We start from the raw sequence: 12,365 nt of genomic DNA on the forward strand, positions 1-12,365 counted from the left end.
ACAGGAACTCTGGCTGTTGTTTTCCTTTTTCTCTTTTCTTTCCTCCCGGCCTTCCTGAGCAACCCCTTCTCTTTGCTCAGCTTTCTTCCCTTTCTTTCCATCGGAAGAGCAGGAGCAGAAGTGAGCCCTCCCCCACCACCACTTCCCTCAACCTCTGCACAGCAGGAGAGGATATTCACCCTTAGCACCCAGATCCTGGCGATATCAATCCCTTTGTTCTCAGAGGGGCAGATACACTCCTCCCAGGCTGATGGGGAAAGTCTCCATGCGCAGCCAGGCAGGTGCCTGCCTTGGGTGCTGGACTCTCCAGCTGCATCTGGGACATTCTGACAAGGTGAGGGTGTATCCTTGAGAATGTTCCAGACCAACAGCTAAGATGGCATTGAAAGGAGCCTGTTATGCTCCTGAAGTCACACTGCCCACCTACAGCAGAAAGGGAATTTACACCCTCCCTGCACCAGGCATTAATGAGTTGAGTTATATGCGCTGGCGGGAGAGTTTTCTGTTTTAATCTGATTTCACTGCTTTCTTAGGAAATTAGAAACAGAAACTAGCCTCTCATTTTCAGACTGGAAAGTATGTGAACCTCGGAATCAGACGCCAGTGCAACTGTCGGGTCGTTGGCTTCTAATGTGCACTTTAGACACATCCCTTAACTGCTCTGTCTCGTCCCGTGAGGCCGTGAGTCCTTGCAGCCTCCCTCGGGGCACACCTAAACAAGCCGCCAGGCACACAGTAGGTGCTCCAGGGATGCTCGTGAAACAGCACCGCCTGGCACATCGGCACCCTCCTCAAAGCTCCCACTGCCTTTCCTCCTGCCTAAGGGGTTTAAACCAATTTAGAACTACTTTACAACTAAGTGGCCATGCAAGGCAGATCTGGAGTCTCTTTATTTTCTGTTGGAGTTTCTGAATCCATTCTTATTTAATTTCCTTTAAAGGCTCTCTGAAGCTGCCTCAACGCTTCTTGACAGGAAAGCGTGCAGGTGGGCAGAGACCGCAGGTTGTCACTGCTCTTGTCTTGAACCCCGAAGCCACCGGTAAACCACCCGGATGGATGAAGAGGCTCCGAGATTGTCTACAATGCCTGAGTGAGAGCAACCGAGAACAGGCACTCCTTGGAAGACGGAAAGACAGCTCCGAGGTGAGGGGCAGTCAGAAAGCCAGCTGGGACTCTTCAGAAAGACGACGTTATGAAAAAGTTAAGTGGGGGGACCCTTACAGGTTAAAAGGCATGAAAGACAGGAAACAACCAGCTGTGATGTGTGGGGATCTGAACCGGATCAGGGAGGAGGCTGTCCAGGAAGACTGGGTGAGAATCTCTGCCCGGATCCCCTTGGTGGGCGTGCCTGTCTTTAGGGCTGGCTCGCTCCCTGGTCCTGCTCAAACCCAGCGGAGTTCTGTGGCTGAGGGGCCCACAGGGAGCCCCGCAGCCTGGCTACACGTGCACATGCCCCCGAGTACCTCAGTTTAACTGTGAAGCCTCCATCAGCCGTGATGGTGCAGTGGGGCCGGGCGGGGAGGGCTCAGGAAGGCAGAGGGGCCTGGATCACCCACACTCACTCCACAGAGGGGTGTCTGTCTACGAGCGACCCGGGGGTCTGGGGTGCCCCGTCCTTACACTCTATCCGGATCTGCTCCAGCTCTGTCACCTCGGCGATGGACTCCTTCAGGTCTTCCACAAACTTCTGCATCTCGTCCAAGCCCAGGGCGCAGAAATGCAGCACCTGCTTCTTCTCGCAGCCCGAGAGCGGGGTCACCAGGGTGATGCCGTGAGAGTAATCTGGAAGCCAGACCCCAGCCACCATGGGCCGTGAGCAGCCGCAGGTGAGGCCTGGGCCCAGGGGTGCCTGCCCCTTCCCCTCCCCCAGCCACATCCACAGGCGGCAGACTTACACTCGTTCTCGAAGAGGTGGAACTGCATGCCCAGCAGGCCTACGGACCTGCAGAAGGTGTACGTGGAGGAGCTCTTCTTCTTGGGGCAGAGTTTGAGAATCTGTCCAAGAGAGGGAGACAGACGTGCACTGACGGGTGTGCGCTCATGGGATAAACGTGCCTCACACTCCTGGATGGACGGACACCCAGGGCCTCTGGTGAACACAAGTAAACCCGCAGAAAGGGACACACACGCCCAGGCAGACTTACACACTTAGGATACATTCATACACACATATACCCGTGACACAGACTTACACACTTAGGATATATTCACACACACGTATATACACATGTGTGCACACATACATATATACACACAATATACAGCATGGAACAGTCCAGCGGCCCCTCCCACTGCATCTAGCACCCAGCCCAGACTCCCGGCCTGGTCTATAACCCCCACCTCATCTGGTCCCTGCTCTGCTCAGGCCAAGCTGTCCTCTCTGTGGCTTGAACAGGGTGGGTGGGTCCCTCTGCGGGTCTCTGCACCAACTATTTCCTTGTAGCTTCTCCTCACTCAGTGTTGTGCTAAGCTGCTTCAGTCATGTCCGGCTCTTTGTGACCCCAGGAACTGTAGCCCACCAGGCTCCTCTGTCCATGGGCGTCTCCAGGCAAGAATACTGGAGTGGGTTGCCATGCCCTTACCCAGGGGAATCTTCCGTCCCAGGGATGGCACCCGGCTCTCTTAAGTCTCCTGTGTTGTCAGGCAGGTTCTTTACCACTAGCGCCACCTGGGAAGCCCCTCCTCGCTTAGATCTTGACTCAAATATGGCCTCCTTAGAGACCCCTTCCCTGACCACCATTTCTAACAAACAAAAACAAAATGGAAGAAGAAAAATCCCAGCCTCCGGATGCCGGGGTTGTGGGAGGAGGACCCTTGGGATCCATAAGTCAATCAATGGGTCAATCCATTAATCCCTAACAAGCCGAAAGGCAAAGTGAAGAAATGCATATACAGGTGACGGCAGAAACTGGTACTTTTTTCCTTAATGGGTCAGTGCAGCGTCTCAACCACTGGACCGCCAGGGAAGTCCCCGGTATGTGTTTTGAGGATGAAGTAGTGTAAGGACTGGGCAGTGAGTGGGCAGGCCACCTTTGAGGTGGGGGGACATCTGCACTCAATGAGGGGAGAGAGGGGGTCATGCAAGGTCTGGGAGCTTTTCAAGCAGACGATGAGCAGCAAAGTCAGGGTCTGAGATGGAAAGAACCTGGCCTCGGGCGAACAGCTGGTGGGTCAGGGGGTGGGGATGGAGGAGAGGCGTGGAGGGAGGTGAGCCCCACGGGCGGGTGGGCTGACTCTGCTGCTCTTTGGAGGTGGACCTCAGGTGCCATCGTCAGATGTGGGACAAGGTTAGAGGCAGCGCCGGGATGAGTCATGGATGGAGAGGGTGGTGGGGGTGGAGAGGAGATAGAGACCAGACCCCATTCACCCCTGCTTTCTAGCACTTAGAACAATGCCTGGGACACAGCTGACACTCACTAAATATTCACTCTATGGATGCCTGTGTTCAAAGGGCTTCCCAGGTAGCGCTAGTGGTAAAGAACCCACCTACCAACACAGGAGACGTAAGAGACTCGGGTTCAATCCCTGGATCAGGAAGATTCCCTGAAGGAGGGCATGGCAACCCACCCCAGTATTCTTGCCTGGAGAATCCCATGGACAGAGGAGCCTGGTGGGCTACAGTCCACAGAGTCACACAGAGTCAGACATAACTGAAGAGTGAAGGCTGAATGCCGCATAGATGTACAGACATGCACACGCATGTGTGCCCACGTGCACACACACACACACACACACACATGCCAGCATTCCCCTGGACCCAGGAACAGTACCGGCCGCTCTCAGACCCCCTGCACCTCCCAGGCTGCGGGACAGATGGACGTGCAGCCCTCTACCCTCCAGCCCCAGGTTTTTCATCATGACGGGGAGGCAGACGCCCTGGGACCTAGTCCATTCCCACCAGGACCGGGAACCCCGAGCAGATAAGCTCTCTGCGCCTTGGCTTCATAACCTACAGAGGAGGTTATCCTGTCTGCCCGGGCCACCTCACACCCCAGGCGGTGGAAATCGGCCGCTGGGTGTGCAGCACCCTGGGGGAGTGGTCCCCGAGCCCCTCCCTGCTCAGCTCCTGGCTCAGCTCCCCGCTCACCACCAGCAGGTCGTTGAAGAGGAACACCTCCCTCTGGTGCGCGGCCTGCTTCTGCAGCTTGTTCACGTCCGTCACCTCGAAGAGTCGGCTGCAGCAGACCAGGCGGCGATGGGGCACCGAGAGCACCTGGGGGGCGCACGGTGCTCAGCGGGGGGCGGACGGGGGCCCACCGTCGCGGCCGTCACCCCCCAGCACCAGTTTCCAGAAGAGCAGATGCAGGCCTGGTTTGACCCTGAACCTCCCCTCTCCTCCCCGGGGCTCTCTCCCCTTCCTCGCGCTCCTTGGGGAGCAGGGCTGGGTAAGAGGGGTTCATGATGCTGGGAAGAAGTAAGAGGATAAAAGGTGGAGGAAGGACATTGAATAAAGTCTTGGGGGTTTCCCCGGTGGCTCAGTGGTAAAGAATCCACCTGCCAACTCAGGGGACACAGGTTTGATCCCTGGTCTGGGAATATCCTACAGGTTGCGGAGCAATTAAACCCAAGCACTGAAACCACCGAAGTCCACACACCCTAGAATCCAGGCTCCACAACAAGGAGTAGCCCCTGCTCCCCACAACTAGAGAAAAGCCCCTACAGCACCGAAGACCCAGCACAGCCAAAAATAAATAAATAAACATTAAAAAAAGAAAAAGAAAAGAGCCTCTGGATCATTCAAGTCCCACCACTGTGCACCCCTCTCCCTCCGAGGCCTCCTCGAGGGCACCCCCACATTCTGGGCTGCGCCTCTTTTGGCTGCACACCCAGACACAAGTGTGCAAGGTGGGGGGGGGGTTGGTCCCAGGGACACTGGGAACCTGCTCTAGTGTGTGAACCAGCTCCAGGGGGGCGTCTACAATCCTGACAGAGGCTGGGACTTCAGCATGAAGGGCTCTAGCCAGGAAAGGCTGACCCCACATGAATGGGTGGAGGGGTCCAGCACAGAGCCTCCAGCAAGGTCCCCAAACTGCCCCCTGAGCCAGCTAATGGGGAGGAGGAACCGGAGAGATCAGCACTGGGGAGATGGAGGCCAGACCTTTATGTCTGCGGTATATGGAACTTCTGTGGACACCTAGAGAGGACTGCCCTTAAAAACCACTGCAAACTTGGAGCAAACTGTGACTCAGCCTACAGCTCAGGGGCACCCCAAGGGTTTGAGACCCCATGTCAAGAGCCTGCTTTAGCCCATGTCCTGCCTTCTCTTCAGTAGATCATCCAGGATGCCCAGGGTCCGTCCCACCCCAACCTCCCTAACTGGCCTTCCAAAGGCTTCAACCCAAGAGCCCGGGCAGTCTTTCCCAGCATCTCACTTCCACCCCTCCTACTGCAGGAGCTGGTCAAGGCAATGATAAGGAGATAGGCAGGTGGAAGGAAGAGGGTGCAAGGAAGAAAGGGAAGGAGCTGGAGACAGGGCCTCTGTGGCCAGAGGGGGAGGCAAGTGACCCCTCACCCCTTCCACTTCCACTCCCCCAGCCCCCCTCCAGCTGAGCACTGTGACCCCACGGTGGGCACTTACAGTCTTCATGCCCACGATGGACTTCTCCACCTTGGTGACGTACGTGACGTGGTCCTCGTTGGACTTGAGCTCCTTCTGCTGAATCCTCTCGTAGATGCCGACCACCAGCTCCCTGGGGATGTCGGCACCGTCATCCACACCTAGGGACGAGGAGTGGGGACGGGATGGGGTCAGGGGGTTCAGGGGCTGAAGCCAGAGAGGGGAAGTCCACTACCTGAGTGACATTCCCCAAGAGTGGCCTTGATGTGGCCCTGTCCCTGCTCCAAAGCCTTCAACGGCTGGCTCCACATCCCTGCTAAATTAGAGATGACCTCCCCGGCCAGAGCACCTACTGTACGAGGGCTCAGCATGTGTCCCAGCCCCACCTCCAGGTGCCCCACAGCCAGTCTCAGCTGCTACCTCCCGGGCCTCCTCCTCATCTCTGATCACAGCCTCCGGGCTCCTGCCTTTGCTCCTCCTAGCATCTCCCTCTCCAGCCCCGCCACGAGGGCACTGCCTGTGTGCTGTCTTGTCTCTTTCAGGCCCCTTCCTCCCCTCCATAGGGAGCTCAGTGATTAGTTGTCAGATGGTGACAAGATCCCCTCCTTGCTGGGAGCACAAGGAGGGGTGGGACATTAAGTGAAGGAGAGCAGGGCAGCCCCCGCAGTGATGCAGTAACAAGACCACCAACCCATCTCCCACTTCATGGTAATGATCAGACTCTGGTGACAAGAAACACCAGCAGGAAGTACACCAACATGAAAACAACTTTCCCCGGGAGGTAGAAACCGAAGCAATAAACAAAATCTTCTTTCTACTTCTTCTAAATCTTCTTTTAACGACTGTACACTCCTCTCTTCAAGAGGGAAAAATGAAAAATAAAACATCTTGGGCAAGTGGTCTCCAAGCAGTTTTCTTAAGTGTTGAGAGGACATTTCACCTTCTATGAGCGACTCTCTGGATTGACCCCGTGTCTCCACATCTGAGCTTAGTTCTGAGTTGGGCAGATGAACCAAGAAGCACCCCCCAGGGCCCCTGAAAGAAGCCAGGCTGTGGCCAAGAGGAGCAGGGCAGGGGCTGAGCACACGGGGCTCCCAGGTGGAGATGGCAGGTTGCACGCCTCTGCTCCTTCTGAACGCCGCGGAAAAAGGAATCGGCAGAGACGGGGGAAGAGGCGGGGGCAGCAGGGGACCTGAAAGTGGGTGAATGAGCGCACGGATCAGTACACCTGGGAATGTGGAAACGGAAACCAGCAGAGGGATTAGAAGGCTCAGAACCACCAAGTGCTCTGGAGCTGGCAGAGGCCTGGAGGTGAAGGTGGGCTCGAAATAGGAAGATCGGTTGAAAATTAGAATAAAAAAGGCAGTTAGACATCCCCACCCCTTCCTCCACTCCAAGCCTTCATTCTTTGGAAGGGCTGAACCAGGAACTCTGGGCTGGCGGACCCCAAGCACAACCAGTTGGAGAAGGAAATGGTAACACACTCCAGTATTCTTACCTGGGAAATCCTATGGACAGAGGGGCCGTGGAGGGTACAGTCCATGGGATTGCGAAGAGTCGGACACGACTGAGCAACTTACACTAAGCATAACCAAGAGTGAGAGTCTGGCCTGAAAACTGGGGGGTGGAGCTGCTGTCTATGTATCAGGAGACCCCCGCAAGCCCACTTCCCATGAAGCTCTCAGAGTGTTGGCAGAGAGACTCACCCACTCTGGGCCACAGGTTGGACATTTCTGAGGGATTGAGCAGCACAAGGGAAAGTATCTAAAGATATTGCAGTCACTTCTCCCAGTGAAACAACTTAATGAAATGTCGACATGAGAAAGCCCCCCAGTTGGTAACCCCATGCACACTTGGAGTTTTAATCAGCCTTGTAGGGGCTCACTGCTAAATGTGGATGAGCAACCAAGCTTCATCAACTGTGTATGGAAAGTCTCCAACACAAGAGAGGGAAAGTATGGGGGAAACTGAAAAAGGAACTTAGAAGAAAGCAAAGAGAAACTCAAACAAACAAACAAGTGGAAACATATTATTCACATCTTCAGAGATACATAAGAAGATATTGCATCTACAAAACAGGAACAAAATGCTCTGAAGAGCAACACTTGGCAGAAAAGAGTTCTTGAGAATGAAAAAGATGACAGCAGAAATGAAAAGTTTAGCAGGAGATTTGAAAGATAAAACCGAGGGCCATCTTCGAGAAAGTCAAACAAGAAGACAAAGATGGCAGACAGAAAGTTACCGTCAGAGGCTCAGACTGGGAGGTCTAACATCTGAAAACTAGGAGTTCCAGGAACACAGTCCAGAGAAAAAGGAGAGGGGAAATGGTCAGATGCAATATTTCAGAGGCATGTGTTTCTAGACTATTAATAAAAGGAAGAAACTAGTTCCCAGCACAATGGGTAGAGAAAGAGCCAGAGAAGGCACACGATAATGAAACTCAGAACATGAAGGACTCCCCCGATGCCCAGCATGCTAGCCACCTCCTGGGCCCAGAGAGCAGTGTCCAGTGCCCTTGACCACCGGGGTGACAGCCTTCCGTGGGGGACTGAGACTCTGAGCAGTGCTCCTGCCATCCCCCCAGCTCCCCCCTACCTCGCAGGTTCCGGATAAAGTCCTCCAGCATCATCTTGCGGTCGGGCTTGATGTTGGGGCTGTACATGTCGGTGTTGAGCAGGATGATGGCGAAGGCCAGGATGAAGATGGTGTCCGGGTTGTGGAACTGCTGCACCACTTCGGGGTTGCACATGCAGTAGCGCTGGCTGCAGCGGGGACACGCGTGGGGCATGAGGGCCCTGCCCTCCCCAGGCTCCAGAGAGGGGCGCACTCGGGAACGTGTCTGGTTCTCGAGGGTGGGCTTAGGCCTGGGGGCCTCCCTGTCACCCCAAACTTTGGCCCCCACCCCCACCGAGGGGATGGGGCAGGTGTAATGCACCCACAGACCCCAGGCACCCCCTCCCCACCAGTACCAGCCTCAGACTGATGCTCAGGAAAGACCTGCTGGTTGACGGGGACACACGAGGTGCCAGCAGGCCATCTGGAGGCCAGATGCTGGTCCAGCTCAGAAAGCCCCAGAGGTCTGCCCGCTTCTTTCCTCCTCTCCTGCCACCCTCCCACCCCCGCCCCCAAGCCCCAACCAGCCCCCTATGGACTCCTGTCCTCAGCTCACAGCCCCAGCTGCTTCCTCCATTCCCTGGGCGTGTGGGGGACTCCTGCCCCCAGCAGGCAGCCCCCTACTTTCCCCACGCCCAGCATATATGAGGGCTGGGGAGAGCCTACCTGAAGGCCTCTATGAGCCGCTCCACCTTCTGGGCCTCGCCCTGCACGCGGATATGGGCCTGGAACTTGCGCAGGGCCTCATCCAGCTCCATGGCGGAGAAGTCCATCTCGTCCACCACGCAGCTGAGGCCGGGAGGGGAGGGGGCCGTAAGGGCAGTGGGCTGGACCTCCCTCCACCAGCCAGAGCTGGGGAGGAGGGCAAAGCCCACCTGCTGGCTAGACAACCCCTCCCTGAAGGAAAGACAGGACTTGGGGGCCTGAGACCAACCAGGAGGGACTTACCCATGCCAGGGTCTCCTGCCATAGCCCAAGAGGACCTCCTCACCCCCTGCCTCCCCCTGCAGACAGCCCTGCAAGGTGCTGGCTGAGGGTCCTCCTCCCATTACCAGAACCTGGGGCCCAGGGCGGCGGCCGGCAGTCCAAGACCTCTGGCTAAGAGGATGCTGAGCCCAGACCTCCTGCCTCCAAATCCCAGGGCCTCTCCTCTCAGCCCCTGAGCATCCAGAAGTCAGAGGTTTAAACGGTGAACACAGTTTCCTCTCCTGTCCTCTCCAAAGCCTGTCAGGGGCCTGGCTTTCTCCCTGCTTTCCGTTTCATTTGGGAGTCTCCTCTTACTACCCCTCCAGTGTCTGAGCGTTCGTACCCCAGGAGCCTGCCTACCCCCAAGCAAGTGACAAGTCAGCTTAACCTCCTGGTCCTCAGCGCATCCAGCCTTGCCCTCCTGGGGCACCCTGTCCCCAGGGTCGTGAGCATCGATCAGGGCAGGAGTCTGGGCCCCACAAAGCAGCAGCCCTGATGCCCCCGAGGGCCGCAGAGGCTTCCACGTGGAGCTGACGTGTCCTTTTCCGCATACACGTGCTGCTCCACTCTTCTCTGCCTGGCCACCCCACACCCGCCCCATGCTGCCCTCTCTTAGTTCCCATACGATGCAGAGAGTAGGAGGGTTTTTCCTGAACACAGGGGAAAGAAATAGAAGGGTACCATCAGAGGATTGACAAATCCAGTTTGTTTGAAGATGGTTTCTCTGGTGTTGGGGGAGAATGAACGTACAGGGAAGGGCAGGAGCAATAGAGAAGCAGGGGCTGTCAGGATGCACCTGCAGAGGGCCAGGCGAGAGATGGGGCTAAATCGGAACAAATCAAATGGACCCGAATGGACCAGGCCAGCTCAGAATCTGAGAGATATCCTAAAGGAAGAACTGGGGGAGGAGATGAGGGTTCATTTGGTTGATCTACAGGGTTCATAAGAGGCCACGTTAAATAACGGTGCTACTAGGCACAGAGGAGGCTGCTGAGGGTGAGAGTCAGTCCCTGGGCAGCCTTCACCAGGCCACAGGCTGTGTTAGCAATTCTTGCAGGAAAGTCAGGGTGTATATCTTTTATGTTTTACCAAGTATTTAATATTTTAAGTTGACCTGAGTAAATATTTGATAATGTCTGGTTTGAGGAATTCTTCAGATAATGTCCCCACACCTAGCATCTCTCTCTTCTCAAAGCTGAAAGTATATACGTGTTTATTTGGTATAACCTGGACAAAGTACTGCAGTGGGTCTGAAGCAAAGACTGCGCATTCTGAATTCTCAGCAGCCCAGGAGGCTCTTCCCTGAGATCGGCCACCTCTGTTCCTGCCCACTCCGGTCAGCAGGCCCTGCTGCCTCTCCCTGGCTCAGGGTTCCACCCACCTCTCCCCTCCCCACAGCCTTTGCTAAGGGTCAAGGCCTCAGCATCTCACCACAACTGTGACTTCAGTAGCCTCTGGACAAGCCTCCCTGCCTCCAAACCATCTTCCGGAAGAACATTTCTAGGACATCCATGGCCCTGCTTATAATTTTTCCAGGGCTTCTCACACCCCCTGTATGAAACCCGAGTTCCCCAGCAAAGCACAGCCCTGGTAGCTCCCAGTCGCCCCTGCAGCATCCTGGCTCCGTCCTGCAGCCTTGCTCTCCAATCACTGTGGCTGGGGCTTTGACCTGGTGGCCCAGATCAGCTGGACCTGACCCCCGGACACGGCTGCCAAGGGAAGGGCCAGTGGATTCCAGACCGCGGGCAGTGAGGCAGAGTGGAGTGCACACACTTCCCACTGTTCGGCCACCTTTGCAGGCCAGGGAGTGATGAGAACCCAGCCAGCTGGCTCTGATGAGGCTGCTTCCGGGGAGATGTCTGGATCTGCCTGGTGAGGTGCTGCTGACAGGGGGTAATCCCGGTGGTGCTCCCACTTAGGTCAGGGGAAGCGGGGGCTGTGCCCTCCTTCCTGTGAGATTCTGCAGGGATGCGGCAAGCCCCTTGCAAGGGCTGGGGAAGCATAAACACAGACACTCCCTGCATCTGTATAAACAGGTACAACCTTGCATAAAATTGCTCGTTAGCATGGATCCACGCATGGCATCAGTCTGCGTTGCAGGAAAATGAAGCGTCGTACACAACTGTGATCAAAATGAATGTTGTCACCTCCACTATTTTTTTTTTAACGATAGCAAGACAGTGTCTGGCAGACAAAGGCACTGGATGAGACCTGAAAATAGGTAATGATGGCAGCAGGGATTTTTAATTGGCCAGAAGAGACTGCGAAGACCTGGAAGCTGAGGCTCGGGCCAAGGCTGAGAGATGTGTGCGCTGCCCATGAGGGACTCTGCTCCAGGCGGAGCCGGGCCAGTTTCAAGATTAGGATGGAAAACGAAACCACCCACCACCACGAGCTGGAGGAACCCGGGAGTTATTTCTGCAGTTCTCGTCTCATACAATTCAATTAAAAATATCCCCATCCGCCACAGAGTTATTTTCGTTAGTTGGAACTCATAACATGCCTAACAAAGGTCAGGGCCTTCTGCAAAAGGGCGACGTGGCCAACAAAACAAAGCTGGAGGAGGCTGACGCAGGAGGGCCTGCCAGGGTCCCTGGTGACGACACAACAATGAAGAAAATCCCATTTGAGGGCCTCAGAGGGGATGGCTGCTGACGCACCTTGAACCTGCCCCACAAATCGGGAGTCAGTGAGGATGCCGAGGCCACTTTCCTTTTGCCGGGCTAGCAGCCCCACCCGGTAGTTCTCAAACTCGAGGGCTCACCAGAGCCACCTGGCAGGCTGATCAGCAAACAGGAGGCTGGGCACCACCCCAGGGTTTCTGATGCCAGGGGTCTGGGCTAGAATCTGAGAAATGACATCGCTAACAAGTTTTCAGGGGCTGCTGCTATTCGAGACCCATGCTCTGTGCCGATGACAGGGGTGAGTCAGGAAGAGGTCAGGTTGGTGTCAGGCATCCTGGGGTTTGAATCTTAGACTTCCCTGGTAGCTCAGTTGGTAAAGAATCCATTGGCAATGCTGGAGACCCCAGTTCAATTCCTGGGTCGGGAAGATCCCCCGGAGAAGGGATAGGCTGCCCACTCCAATCTTCTTGGGCTTCCCTTGTGGCTCTGCTGGTAAAGAATCTGCCTGCAATGCGGGAGACCTGGGTTCAGTCCCTTAGTCGGGAAGATCCCCTGGAGGAGGGCATGGCAACCCACTCCAGTATTCTTGCCTGGAGAATCCCCAT

The 12,365-nt window shown here is 55.8% G+C and overlaps 1 protein-coding gene across 9 annotated transcripts in view; it reads right to left on the bottom strand.

The window, feature by feature from the left end:
* IQSEC3 (IQ motif and Sec7 domain ArfGEF 3) overlaps positions 1–12,365 on the bottom strand; it is an 88,313-nt gene that overhangs the window by 11,620 nt on the left and 64,328 nt on the right. For all 9 annotated transcript variants that reach the window (XM_043882380.1, XM_043882378.1, XM_043882384.1 and 6 more), the window contains exons 6-11: positions 8,837–8,959; positions 8,153–8,319; positions 5,579–5,718; positions 4,088–4,213; positions 1,896–1,995; positions 1,621–1,782 (exon numbers count right to left, since the gene is read on the bottom strand). In XM_043882380.1, coding sequence (XP_043738315.1) covers positions 1,621–1,782; positions 1,896–1,995; positions 4,088–4,213; positions 5,579–5,718; positions 8,153–8,319; positions 8,837–8,959 — 818 coding nt within the window. The remainder of the gene's footprint in view (positions 1–1,620; positions 1,783–1,895; positions 1,996–4,087; positions 4,214–5,578; positions 5,719–8,152; positions 8,320–8,836; positions 8,960–12,365) is intronic.

This window comes from Cervus elaphus, chromosome 22, assembly GCF_910594005.1.
Source record: "Cervus elaphus chromosome 22, mCerEla1.1, whole genome shotgun sequence".
NCBI classification, from domain to species: domain Eukaryota; kingdom Metazoa; phylum Chordata; class Mammalia; order Artiodactyla; family Cervidae; genus Cervus; species Cervus elaphus.